Raw genomic sequence first — 12,816 nt, forward strand, 5'->3', positions numbered from 1 at the left:
GGAGGTCAAAGAAATTAAGGGAGGATGGGAGTGATCGAGTCATTCGAAAGAGAGCCGTTTTCCCGGCCTCTGTCTCATTTTTCTTTCAGAGCCCAATCTTTTGCCCTCCAGACCCCGGAGGGCCGACTCACCGCTTACCCGAGTGGTGCCCAGATGGCAGGCGTTGAAAGAGGGGCAGGTCAGCCCAAATATCCCAGGCGACAATTCCCAAAACACTTCCGACACAATGTAAAGGGTTCATAAATGTAACCCTTCCCTTTCGCGGCAGTGGCGTTCATAGCTTCACTTGAGTTTCCCAGTCCTAGAACTATATATTCCAGAGTGGTAATTTACCAAAACATGCAAAAAAAAAAAGAGGGGATGCTGGAGTTTACGGTGCTCGGCGTTTTCCCTCCCGGAAGTTATCATGAAGTCGGCTTTAATTGGCTCGGATAAATTATCCTCTTTGCTCATTGGTTCAGGGGCAGGCATAGCTTCCGGGCGGCATCGCCTTGCATCTTGGGTGTTGTAGTCCCTACTCCTGGGGGGGGGGTCTCCCGACAGTGTTTTCGTTTCCCAGAATGCGCCTCGGGAAAGTCAGGGTCGGCGTGCTGGTCGCGGAGCTAGAAGCCGCCCGTTCCACGGCAGCTGGCAGTGAGTGTCCCCGGAGGCGCGGCATCCACGCGGGGCCGGGGCGGCTCGGCGTCCCCGTGCCTGCCCCGAGAGCCCCCCGCAGTGTCCCAAGCAGGCCAGTGCCGGTCCCTGCCACCCGCGGAGCCCCAGGGACTGGCAGTGTCCCGGTGAGCGGTTGATGTCGGTTGGTTTTCGATCCCTGAGCCGCTGGGCAGAGCCCGAGGGGACGCCATGGGGACCCCGGCCGACTGCGCCCGGGCGAGGCCGGATGCCCAGGCGCCGCCCCTTGGCCGGCGGGCGGACGGAGGGGCCCCGAGCTACGACAGCAAAGATGATCGGAGTAAAGAGGACGGCGCAGCCGCCTGCAGCGCGTTACCGTTCCCAGAGACCGCTTCCCCAGTCTCTGAGTGAGGTAGGGCAGGCATTTACTATCGTACCCATTTTACCGATGTCAGTGAGGTCAAGTGACTTGTTGCATTTCTTCCGTCCGACACTGATTAATCCTGTGACGTTGCGGTAGGCGCTGAGGAGATAAAAAGCTTGTACGTTTGTACACAGTCCCTGTCCTCCTGCAGGCTGCAGTCCTGTAACAAGATGGAGTCATACCTAGTGCAAGTATCATTCCTGTTATACAAGTGTGGAAACTGAGGTTGTTCCTTTGGAAATGAGACTTCATTCCATGAATTTCTCCTTGTGTTCCTTCTGCTTCTTTGTGCTTAACAAGTTCTTCCTGGTGTTATTGTGAGGGGCTACTGTGGATTACTCTCTGTTCCCATAACTCTGGCTTAGCCCTGTGTCTGGCACATAGGTACTTAACAAATGCTTATTCTCTTCCGTCCCGTTTCCCCAACTCAGCATTCTGTGACTGCCTTTGTCTCCCACGTCTGAAATGTACTCCCCTTCACCTCCACTTCTTAGAACCCCCATCTTTGTTCAAGCCTTGGTTCATATGCCATGTCCAAAGGTAAGCCTTTGCTGATAATCCCTTTCCCCAGTACCCTCTACTTTTTAGAATTAGGTGTATTTATTTCTCTGTGTATATATTGAATTCTCTCCCCTAATAGAATATATTATATATGTAATTGGAATATATATATAGACTATGTAAAAGCTCCTTGTGGACAAGAACAGCTTTTGTTTTTTCTTTTGATCTTTAGTGTTTACTACTATGCTTTGCTCATATTGGACTGTTGGATTGGATTAGAGGGAGGTTCTAAATGTTAGAAAGTTCTTCCTTGAATTGAATTGAACCTCTGTTTGTCTCCTTGTAATTTACAGCCATCTGTCTTAGTCTTATATCTCCCTATTGAATTGTAAATTCCTTGAAGACATTGACTATGTTGTTTACATATCTGTATCCACAGGGCCTTGCAAACAGTAAAGATTTAATAAATATTTGTTGAATTGAATTAAGATTTGGAGAGGTGAAATGATTTGCCTGGAGAGATAGCTAAGCAGATCTTAGAGATGGCATTCAGACCTCCGTGTCCTAACTTCAAGTCTTGTGCTGTTTCCACTGTAACTGGCTCCCTCTCTAGGTATGCATGCAGAGTCAAAGAATATGATGACAGGTATAATTTGGCCCTTTTTCTGGGGCCTTCAGGAAATTTCCTTTCCCTCTTGGAAAGGAGGCATCTTGGGACGCCTTTGCATTACCCAGTGTTGGACCCAGAAGATTCTGATACAAACAGTCTTGTACCTACTTTGTGGAACCCTTCTTCTCTATGAAGGTGGGATCCCAGCTCCTTTTCTTTTTTATTATATTTGAGGGAAAAACACTGACACTAAATTTTTTGTAGCTAACAGCCACAGAATCTTAGATTTGAAAGGCTGTTTCAGGTTAACTTTCCACTTGATGCAGGAATCCACTCTTTAATATTTCAGAGTAGTAGTCATCCAGACCAGGATGGTGAACTCATTAGTGTAAAGGCAACTCATTCTTTTGTTGGATAGCTCCATTTGTTTTTTTGTTTTTTTAATTAATTTATTTTTCGTTTTCAACAATCACTTCCATAAGCTTTTGAGTTTTAAATTTTCTCCCCCTTTCCGCCTCACCTTCCTCCCCAAGATGATGTACAAGTGGATATAGGCTCTACATATACATTCCTATTAAACATATTTTCATATTAGTCATGTTGTAGGGAAGAATTAGAACCAGTAGGAGGAACCACAAGAAAGAGAAAACAAAACAAAACAGAAGGAAAAAAAAGCAAATTGTGTGCTTCAATCTGCATTCAAACTCCATAGTTCTTTTTCTGGATATGGATAGCATTTTCCATTGTGAGACTTTTGGAGATGTCTTAGATCCTTGCATTAGTCCTCACACAATGTGGCTATTACTGTGTACAACATTCTCCTGGTTCTGCTCACTTCACTCAGCATCAGACCATATAGGTCTTTCCAGGTTTTTCTGAAGTCAGCCTGCTCATCATTTCTTATAGCACAATAGTATTCCATTACATTTTCATATACCAGATCTTGGCCACCACAGAAAGAGCTGCTATAATATTTTTGTACATGTGGGTCCTTTTCCCATTTTTATGATGTCTTTGGGATACAGCCCTAGAAGTGCTATTGCTGGGTCAAAGAGTATGCACATTTTTATAGCCTTTGGGCATAGTTCCAAATTGTTCTCTAAAATGGTTGGTTCATTTCACAACTCCACCAACAATGCAGTAGTGTTCCAATTTTCCTACATCTTCTCCAATATTTATCATTTTCCTGTTTTATCATGTTGGCCAATCTGAGGATAGCTCCATTTGTTAGAAAATTTCTTGTATGTGTGGAACCTAAATCTGGCTTACAAACAACTGGCTCTCTGAAAAAATGAAACAAAACTGTACATAGGGCACATTTTAAGTTTAATCTGCATTCTTAACATTTTCTCTATCACTGTCTGAAGTCCAGACAATCAGCAAAATAATTCAAGCCTTAACGTATAGCGCTTGCCAATTTCCAAGGTGTAGATGCTCACACTGAAAATTTAACAATTGGCTTGAGCGTAGGTATTAGCTGGCTCCAGCACTCCAGAACACTGCTGCTGCCATGGTTGTTTCGACAGAAGGACTTTGTACATTTTAAAGTACTGTGTAAATGTGAGCTGTTATCATTCTTTTCATTGATCCTGATCCCACCTAAATTGGGTTTGAATTCTGGTTCTTCTACTTTCTAACCGTGTGACCATGGGCAAGTCACAATTTCTCTGGGGTTCGCTTTCTTCACCTCTAAAATGAGGTAGTTGAACTCGATGATCACAGAGGACCTTTCCAATTCTAAATCTAAGAGCCCCTGGAACTACACATGCTTCCTTTTTCACATGATATTTCATCAGAGGTTTGAAAATAACACTCTCCCTATTCCCAGTTTTCTCAACTGCAGTGATGGCTAAGGTCCCTCGAGGTTACAAAGTTTTGATTCGATTCACCAAGCATTTAGTAAACACCTGTATTGTGTTATGAAGCCCTTTGCTCAGCACTAAGGATACAAAGATAAGTCAGGTGCAGGTTCTGTTGGGATGAGTCATGTATATAAATAACTAATATGAGGCAGTGTGGGAGAAATTTGAAGAGGAATATATAATTTTCCACTGGGGGCATCAGAAAACGCTTTATGCCTGAGTTGGGCCTTGACAGAAGTATTTCTTTATTCCTGTTTGTGTGTGTGTGTGTGTGTGTGTGGTGAGGCAGTAGGGGTGAAGTGACTTGCCCAGGGTCACACAGCTAGTAAATGTCAAGTGTCTGAGGTCAGATTTGAACTCAGGTCCTGCTGACTCCAGGGCTGGTGCTGTATCCACTGTGCCATCTAGCTGACCCGGTATTTCTTTATTCCTAAGGCCCTGACTTGGGACCAGACCAATGAGGCTGAGTTTTTTGTGTGACACACACACACCAGCTGTTACTCTGATTCTTTTTTTTTTCCTTTCCTCAGGAGAGGTTCTCTCACAGGTGCTCAGAGGCGAGACATTGTTGTCTTGGGAAACACAAGTGTTCAGTGCCCAGAAACTCAAGTGTCAGTGTCCGGAGCACGAGTCAGAATTAAATCGATATTGTGACTCAGAGTGTGGTGATATCTGCAACTCCAGGCATGCAGGTCCAGGCCTCACTGGAACCAGAGGGACTCCTGATAGTGAAGGTGGAGGAGGATTCCTCCTGGGAGCAGGAAGCTCCTCGACCCAAGGAGGACACCAACTCGGAGATCTTCCGTCAGCGCTTCAGACAGTTCCATTACAGAGAGGCAGATGGGCCTCATGAAGCTTTCAGTCAGCTGTGGGAACTCTGTTGTCGGTGGCTGAGGCCGGAAAGCCGGACAAAAGAGCAGATTCTGGAGCTGCTGGTACTGGAGCAGTTCCTGACTGTCCTGCCTGGGGGCATCCAGGGTTGGGTGAGGAATCGATGCCCAGCAAGTGGAGAGGAAGCTGTAGCCATGGTGGAGAACCTGCAGAAACAACCCAGAAACCCACTGCAGGTGAGTTGGTGGTTGCTACCCGAGTGAAGAGAAAGTGGAGGAACTGAGGGGCTTGGAGAAGGAAAGACTTTTCTTTGCCCTTGGCTTCCTTGGCTTACATCTGGCCATTCCTACCATGGACTCTAGTCTTTGGTATTCTTAAGCATCTCTCTTCAGAAGAGTGTATGATAGGGCTGCAAAACAAAAACAATACTAATAGCTCATATTTTTATAGCATTTTACAGTTTACAAAGTGCTTTCTTTTTAAACACCTTGAGAGCTAAGTAGTACAAATATTCTTGTCCCCATTTTATAGAATAGGAAAGTGAGGCCCAGAGAGAGACAGCTGTATGAACCCAGAATTCATAGGGCTAAAAACTAGTAGTGCTGTAACTTGAACCCATGTCCAGTGTTCTTTCCATTACAGCCTGTTGTTTCTCAGTAAGGATCATTGACAAAAAGGCCTTAACACCTCTTGACAACAAGAGAAGACGTTGATGTTTTCAAATATCTGAAGAGCACTCCTGTGGAAAAAGGATTAGCGTTCTTCTGCTTGGCCCCATCAGGCAGAACTTGAACCAAGAGCAGAGGCTCAAAGAGGCAGAACTGACCTCTCTAAAAGGAAGAGCCTTGCAGTCATTAGAGCTGTCTAGGAATGGAGTACAACACCTTGGGCGAGAGGCAGTTCTGTTACTGTTAGACTTCAGGCAGAGGTTAGTTTGAGTAGCTGTTGGGGAAGCTGCAGAGAAGCTTTTTGCAGAGGCCAAATGGTTAGACCAGTCTTAGCTTTTAAGGCTCCTTTGGACTCTAAGATGCTGGGGCCAGCGCCAGTTCTAGTCCGAGTTGGTGCTTTTTGCTTCTCATTGGTTTCTAACTGTGAGGTTCACTGGGAGTATAGCATGTCATTTCACATTGTTTTGTGCTTCCGGGAAGCAAATAATTCGTTTCTTTATTCTCTTCATGCATCCCTGATGGGTCTACCCTTTTTTTTATTTTGGGGATTTTAACTTAGACTCCCTGACCCTGGACCTTGCACTGATGGGCATATATGTTGTGCATGGACAGGAAGAGCCCTCAGAGGGGACGGAGACTCAGGGAGGAGTTCAGGGGTCCTCGGGCCTCCCGCTGGCACAGAGGGAGAACCAGGCCAAGGGGGTATCTCCAGAGGAAGGGGTGTGGAGCCGAAACCCAGGAACAGAATCCCAGGAACAGAGGAGCCGTGGCTGTAAGTCAGTCTCCATCCCCATAGGAAAGGGGCCATAGAGATGAATTGGGAAAACTTGGGCAGGGGAGAAGGGCTTTAGGACAGATTGCATGAGGGAGAGATTTTTTTTCTTGGCCTCTGGATGAAGGTAATGTGGTCAATAGGATCTTTAGGGTCAAAAAAGGACTGAATGCAGTTACTTTAATGCTTCTAAGTATAGGGTCAGTATTCTATTAATTCTCTAGGCCACATTACAGATGGTATGATGTATGTGGGGGTCATTTGGTGGGCCCCACTGAGCTCCAGGTGTTGTAGAGGGAGGGTGTGAGCCCTGGAGAGGGCTGTATTTCTAGAGATGATTTAGTTTCCCTAATGGTTCCATTCTTTGTCCACAGCTCAACCTGCTTCCCGGCTTCCTGCCCTTCTAAAGGAGGGGGGCACCAGAGAGATGGTAGATGCTTTCTTTTCTTCTGGGATCCATGTGAGTTGTGGATACCTCAGGACTTTGACAGGCTGATATAATATAACGTTACTCTACCATTCTAAGACGAGCCCTGGACTTTGAAATGCCTGTTGAGTACATGGCATTTTGCTAGGTATCCAGGGAGGTACAAAATTTAAGACATTGTACCTACCATCGTGAAGATTACAATCTAGTAATAATAGGATATGATAAGAACTAAGAGCCTTAAAAACCCTCTGTTTAGATCTGTAGTATACAAAGGCCTCAAAACCAAACCATCTCCTGGGTGTGTAGAGGAAATGGCTGGAGAAGGTATTGCAGTATCCTGGCTCGAAGCCACCTCTTTCAGTAGACTTGGGTCAAACATAGGTATTTCATGATTGCAATGAGGACCAGTCATGAGGTGAGAGATCCACATCCGTCTTCTTCTTTAGCTCCAGCTCTTGAGTTTAGTTTTAAGGAATAGGTAGGATTATTAAAGAGGATGACAACAATGAGACAACATAGCAAAATCTATGAGATGCATCCAAAGCAGTATTTAGGGGAAATTGTATATCTCTAAATGCTTATATCAGTAAAATAGAGAAAGAGCAGATCAATGAATTGGGCATGCCAGCAAAAACACTAGAAAAAGGACGAATTAAAAATCCTCCTGGCCATAGAATATGACCTTCATGATATGTTGCTGTAACCTCCTTGCTGGTATTTTATTTAAATTTTTAGCATCAATAGGAAAAATGGTCCATAGTTTCCTTTCTCTATTTTCACTCTTCTTGGTTTAGGTATTAGCACCATATTTGTGGCATAAAAGGAATTTGGTAGGACTCCTTCTTTGCATTTTTCTAAATAGATTATATAGTATTGGGATTAATTGTCCTTTAAATGTTTTGTAAAATTCACTTGTGAATCCATCTGGCTCTGGGGATTCTTTTCTTAGGGAGTTCATTGATGGCTTGTTCAATTTCTTCTTCTAAGATGGGGTTATTTAAGTATTCTATTTATTCTTCTGTTAATTTGGGCAGTTTACGTTTTTTAACTATTCATCCATTTTACTTAGATTGTCAATTTATTGGCATATGATTGGGCAAAATAGCTCCTAGTAATCGTTTTAATTTCTTCTTCATTGGTGGCAAATTCACCCCTTTCATTTTTGATACTAGTAATTTGGTTTTCTTCTTTCTTTTTTTAAATCAAATCAACCAATGGTTTATCTATTTAATGGGTATTTTTTTCATAAAAAACCAGCTTCTTGTTCTATTTATTAGTTCAATGGTTTTCTTGCTTTCAGTTTTATTAATCTCTCCTTTGATTTTCAGGATTTTCAATTTTAGTAGAAATGCTAGCTATGGTGTTAAGAGAAAAAAAGAATTTGAAGGAATTAGAATAGGCAATGAGAAAACAAACCTAACACTCTTTGCAGATGATATGATGGTATGGAGAATCCACTAAAAAACTAGTTGAAATAATTGACAACTTCAGCAAAGTTGCAGGGTATAAAATAAACCCACATAAATAATCAGCATTTCTGTATATTACCAACAAAGTCCAGCAGCAAGAGATAGAAAGAGAAATTCTATTTAAAACTACTGTAGATTACATAAAATACTTGAGAGTCTACCTGCCAAGGCAACCCAAAAACTATATGAATACAGTTACGAAACTTTTCTGAAACAAATAAAGTCAGATCTAAACAATTGGGAAAATATTAATTGCTCGTGGGTAGGCTAGGCCAATGTAATAAAAATGACAATTCTACCTAAATTAATCTACATATTTAGTGCCATACCAAATCAAACTACCAAAAAGTTATTTTATAGAGACAAAATTCATCCGAAAAAAACAAGAATCAGTGGTAAAAAGTGTGGAGGAAGGTGGCCTAGTCATACCATATCTCAAACTGTTACAAAGCAGTAATCATTAAAACAATCTGGTAATGGCTAAGAAATAGAGTGGTGGATCAGTGGAATAGTTTAGGTACACAATACATTGTAGTAAATGATTATAGTAATTTCATATTTGATAAACCCAAAGATCCAAACTTTTGTGTTTTTTTATTATTTTATTATTATTTTTTAAAATTATTTTTTATACGATCCAACCTTTTGGAACAAAAACTGGAGAATAGTGTGGCAGAAACTATATATCTTATCTCTATATCTATCTATCTATCTATATACATACCAACATCTCATAACCTTTACTGAGATAAAGTCAAATGGATACATGGTTTAGACATAAAAGATGATACCATAAGCAAATTAGGAGAGCATGAAATAGTTTACCTGTCAGCTCTATGGATAAGGGAAGAATTTAGGACCAAACAAGATATAGAGAACATTACGAAATATACAATAGATCATTTTTAAAATTAATTTATTTTTAGTTTTCAGCAATCACTTCCATAAGCTTTTGAGTTTTAAGTTTTTCTCCCCCTCCCTCCCCAAGTTGGTGTGCAATCTGATATAGGCTCTGCATATACATTTCTATTAAACATATTTTCACATCAGTCATATTGTAGGGAAGAATTAGAACCAATAAAAACTTTGAACAAATAGTTTGGTTTGACTGGAGCATAGAATACTTGGGGGAGAATAACATGAGATGTAAAGTGTAAATATAGGGTGGTAGCAGATTTTGAAGATCCCTAAAATGCCTGATGAAAGCATTTTATTTGATAATTTTTGAGGGGCAGTTAAGAGCCATTGAAGGGTTTTTGAGCAGATCTTTGCCTAAGGGAAATAACTCTGGCATTGGTGTGAAGGACCAGTTAGAAGAGAGAGAGCCTAAAGATAGGAAGACCTTTATTAGGAAGTTACTTTATTAAGTCCTGGAATCATGAAAATGGGAATAGAAAGGAGGCAGATATGAGACATATTTCAGAGATAGAATCAATAACTCTTTATCAGTAATTGGCTATAAAAGCTAAGGAAATTGGGGGCTTAAAACAACTAAGATTTCAAATATAGGTGACTAAGTGAATCATGTTATTATTGACAGAAGTAGTGAAATCAGAAGGAAGAATGTGTTTTATGAAGAAAACAGTAAGTTGGGTTTTGCACATGTTTGAAATCAGGTGGATGGAGATGGGCTGGACTTAGGGAGAGAGAACAGGAATAGAAATACAGATTTGAGAGTCATCCATGTAGAAGTGATGACTTTATAGTGGGGTTCTTCACTGAGGTCCATAAACTTGGGTTTCTTTTTTTTTTTTTTGGTGAGGCAATTGGGGTTAAGTGACTTGTCCAGAGTCACACAGCTAGTGTTATGTATCTGAGGCCAGATTTGAATTCAGGTCCTCCTGACTCCGGGGCCTGTGCTCTATCCACTGCACCACCTAGCTGCCCCACCTTGGGTTTCTTTTTTTTAGAAAATATGTTGATAACTATATTTTAATATAATGATTTGCTCTGTATCTTATTTTATGCATTTGAAACATTCTAAGTAGGGGTCCATAGGCTTCCCCAGACTGCCAAAGGAACCTGAGACACACGAAAGGTTAAAGGATGAGTAGGAATTCAGCAGGCGAAGAAGTTGAGGAAGGACAAGTTAGGGAAAGAAACAGAGTAAGAAAGAGTTTGTCCTCTTAGGTTGGGATACCACTTTATTGTATTCTTCAGATTTGTGCCCCTCCCTGCACAGCACAGTGTGGTGGCAACAGTACCGGATAGGGAGTCGGGAGAGACCCTCTGGTACATAGAGCTGAGTGCTCACGGACGAGATACTTCCTTTCTGAGCTTCGTTTTCTTCATCTCTGAAATGTGGACAGTAGTTCTCACGGGTTGTCATGAGAATCTCATTAGATGTATTTGTGAAAGTCTTTGCATGGCTCAGAGCACTGTCCAAAATTCAGTGGCTGTTGGCCTTTTGCCCTTGTCACATCCCAGCCCTGTAAGTCCAGACCTGAGGGCTGAGATCAGCTGACACTGAGCCAGACTGTCCCACTGTTTCAGGGACCAGTGTCATTTGGAGATGTGCCCTTTTATCTCTCTCGGGAAGAATGGGGGTGTCTGGATCCTGCTCAGAGGGACCTCTTCTGGGACATAAAACGGGAGAACTTCCGCAATGTCTCTCTGGGTAAGAACTGTTTTCACACACGGTTGAGTCTCTCATATATTCAGTTCTCTGAGCTCTACAGTCTGTTAACCCCTGTGTCACTAGGTGGTGACTTCTCCCAGTTTGGCCTATGGCAAAGGAAGTGTGACTGGGGCTGATCCCAGAAACTGTAGGGTCTTCATCTGCTTCCTCTTGCCCATATAGTTTTCTATATGGCTTTCCAGATTCCATTAGAGGAGGGGGTGGGTATGATGAGAAGACAGTGAGTGCTTCCTTGTTGTGAAGGAAACTTCACACGGGTCATAAAGTGGACAGGAGCAGTCAGGATGGTCTCTTCTTCAGTGCCTTTCCCTGGCGTGGTTTGATAGGCTTAGTTCCTTACTTCTTCTTAAAGTTAGGTAGTTTAATTTGTCCTGCCTTGTGTCAGATGAGATGCCTGATGACCTGTTTTCTCCACTCAGGTTTGGGGATCAAGCATCAGAATGAGGAAGCTTCCTACCAGGCTAGTGTAAAAGAAGTAGAGCCACTGCCTGGAAGATCTGGAGGTGACGTGCCCTGGAGCACTGAGGAGGGTGAAGTCTGGGAAAGTGAGAATCGACCTGACCCGGAGCTAGGGCAAGAGCGCCTCATGGGGGTGAGGCGAGGACGCCCTCCCACACGCCGGAGACAGTTCCGAGACTTGGCAGCTGAGAAACCCCACAGCTGCCAGCAGTGTGGAAAACGCTTCCGTTGGGGTTCAGACCTGTCACGGCACCAGCGCACCCACACGGGTGAGAAGCCCCACAAGTGCCAGGAATGTGAGAAGAGTTTCCGCAGCTCCTCAGACCTTGTTCGCCACCAGGGTGTCCACACAGGTGAGAAACCTTTCACCTGTACTGAGTGTGGCAAAAGCTTCAGCCGAAGCGCATACCTCACTGACCACCAGCGTATCCACACCGGGGAGAAGCCTTATGAGTGCACTGAATGTGGCAAGAGCTTCTCTCTCCGCTCCTACCTGCTAGACCACCGCCGAGTGCATACTGGTGAGCGTCCCTTTGGCTGCAGTGAATGTGACAAGAGCTTCAAGCAGCGGGCGCACCTCATTGCCCACCAGAGCCTTCATGCAAAGATGGCACAGTCGGTGGGATGACCATGGCTCTCTCCGTGGAGGGGGAGCCTCCAGGTGGAGAGGAGATCCAGAAGGAAGGAAAACAAAAGACTGCTCTAACCACCCGGCATCAATGACAGGGCCCGCCTGAGCAGACTCCAAAATGTCTGGAAATTCCCCTTTCCAATTAAAGGTCATTCTTGCCCCTTTAAGATACCATGAGGATCTCTTCATCCTTCGTTTCCCTGATGGTTATGTTGCAGCCCTTCCTCCCACCTGCAGCAAATATCGACTTCAGTCAAACAAAGAAAACTTGACTGTCACAAGAAACTAGAGGCACTTCTGTTTCCTTGGTCCCCTTGAACTTCATCTTCAGAAACTTGCAGAACATGCATCCATCCATATTCTTCAAAACCAAGAAAATAATTTTATGACTTTTTAAAATTTATTTTTCCCTTCTCTTTTCTTTGTTCTGTGTTCCTTTCCATCTTCCTCTCTTGTTTTCACTTAATGTTTCTGGAGTCTGGAAATATATACTAATTTGAAGACATAAGGGCATGCAGTGAGATGAAGGGAAGTTGAGACAAATCCCTTACCTGCCCATACTTTGCACATTTTCTCCCCTGACCGCCATCCAACCTCGAGACCAATAGACCCCTAAAGGTTTCTGGCCACAGTAATGCTTTTATCTTCTTCCACCCTGATAAGTCCACAGGCAAAGGAACCAGCCACCTTCCAGCAGGGTGCAGCTGCTCCTCTCTTGGTGATGATGACACTGTTGAAGCCACCATCACTCTCATTAGTACCAATCCTCCTGTCCTTCTCTAACTTCTAGAAATGAGAGGAGGGGAAGGGAGTGATGTGTGAAATAATCTGTCGAAAGCATTTGAGTATGAGGTGATGGAGTGAGTGGTCTTTCTCAGCCTCCTTCCCTTTTGCTCCCTGATTCTGCCC

The 12,816-nt window shown here is 43.4% G+C and overlaps 2 protein-coding genes across 6 annotated transcripts in view; one reads left to right on the plus strand and one right to left on the minus strand.

Moving 5' to 3' along the window:
* The window catches only part of ZSCAN10 (zinc finger and SCAN domain containing 10), a 128,926-nt gene extending 128,232 nt beyond the window's left edge, over positions 1–694 (minus strand). For all 3 annotated transcript variants that reach the window (XM_078152633.1, XM_020995665.2, XM_078152631.1), the window contains exon 1: positions 139–694. The gene's annotated coding sequence lies outside the window, so the exon portion shown is untranslated. The remainder of the gene's footprint in view (positions 1–138) is intronic.
* On the plus strand, positions 692–12,321 carry ZNF213 (zinc finger protein 213). Of its 3 annotated transcripts, XM_020995672.2 has the most exons (6): positions 692–1,024; positions 4,540–5,076; positions 6,121–6,280; positions 6,655–6,740; positions 10,673–10,796; positions 11,237–12,321. In XM_020995672.2, exons 2-6 carry the CDS (start codon positions 4,696–4,698, stop codon positions 11,902–11,904), a joined length of 1,419 nt encoding a protein of 472 aa, XP_020851331.1. In that variant the 5' UTR covers positions 692–1,024; positions 4,540–4,695; the 3' UTR covers positions 11,905–12,321. The 3 variants fall into 3 exon arrangements, with proteins under 3 accessions (XP_020851331.1, XP_020851334.1, XP_020851335.1); XM_020995676.2 differs by lacking the exon at positions 692–1,024 and having other exon boundaries at positions 4,918–5,076; positions 6,068–6,280; XM_020995675.2 differs by lacking the exons at positions 6,121–6,280; positions 6,655–6,740.
* The last annotated feature ends 495 nt before the right edge of the window (positions 12,322–12,816 follow it).

Source organism: Phascolarctos cinereus, unplaced genomic scaffold (assembly GCF_003287225.1).
Source record: "Phascolarctos cinereus isolate Bilbo 61053 unplaced genomic scaffold, phaCin_HiC Scaffold_4;HRSCAF=312, whole genome shotgun sequence".
Classification (NCBI taxonomy): Eukaryota; Metazoa; Chordata; class Mammalia; order Diprotodontia; family Phascolarctidae; genus Phascolarctos; species Phascolarctos cinereus.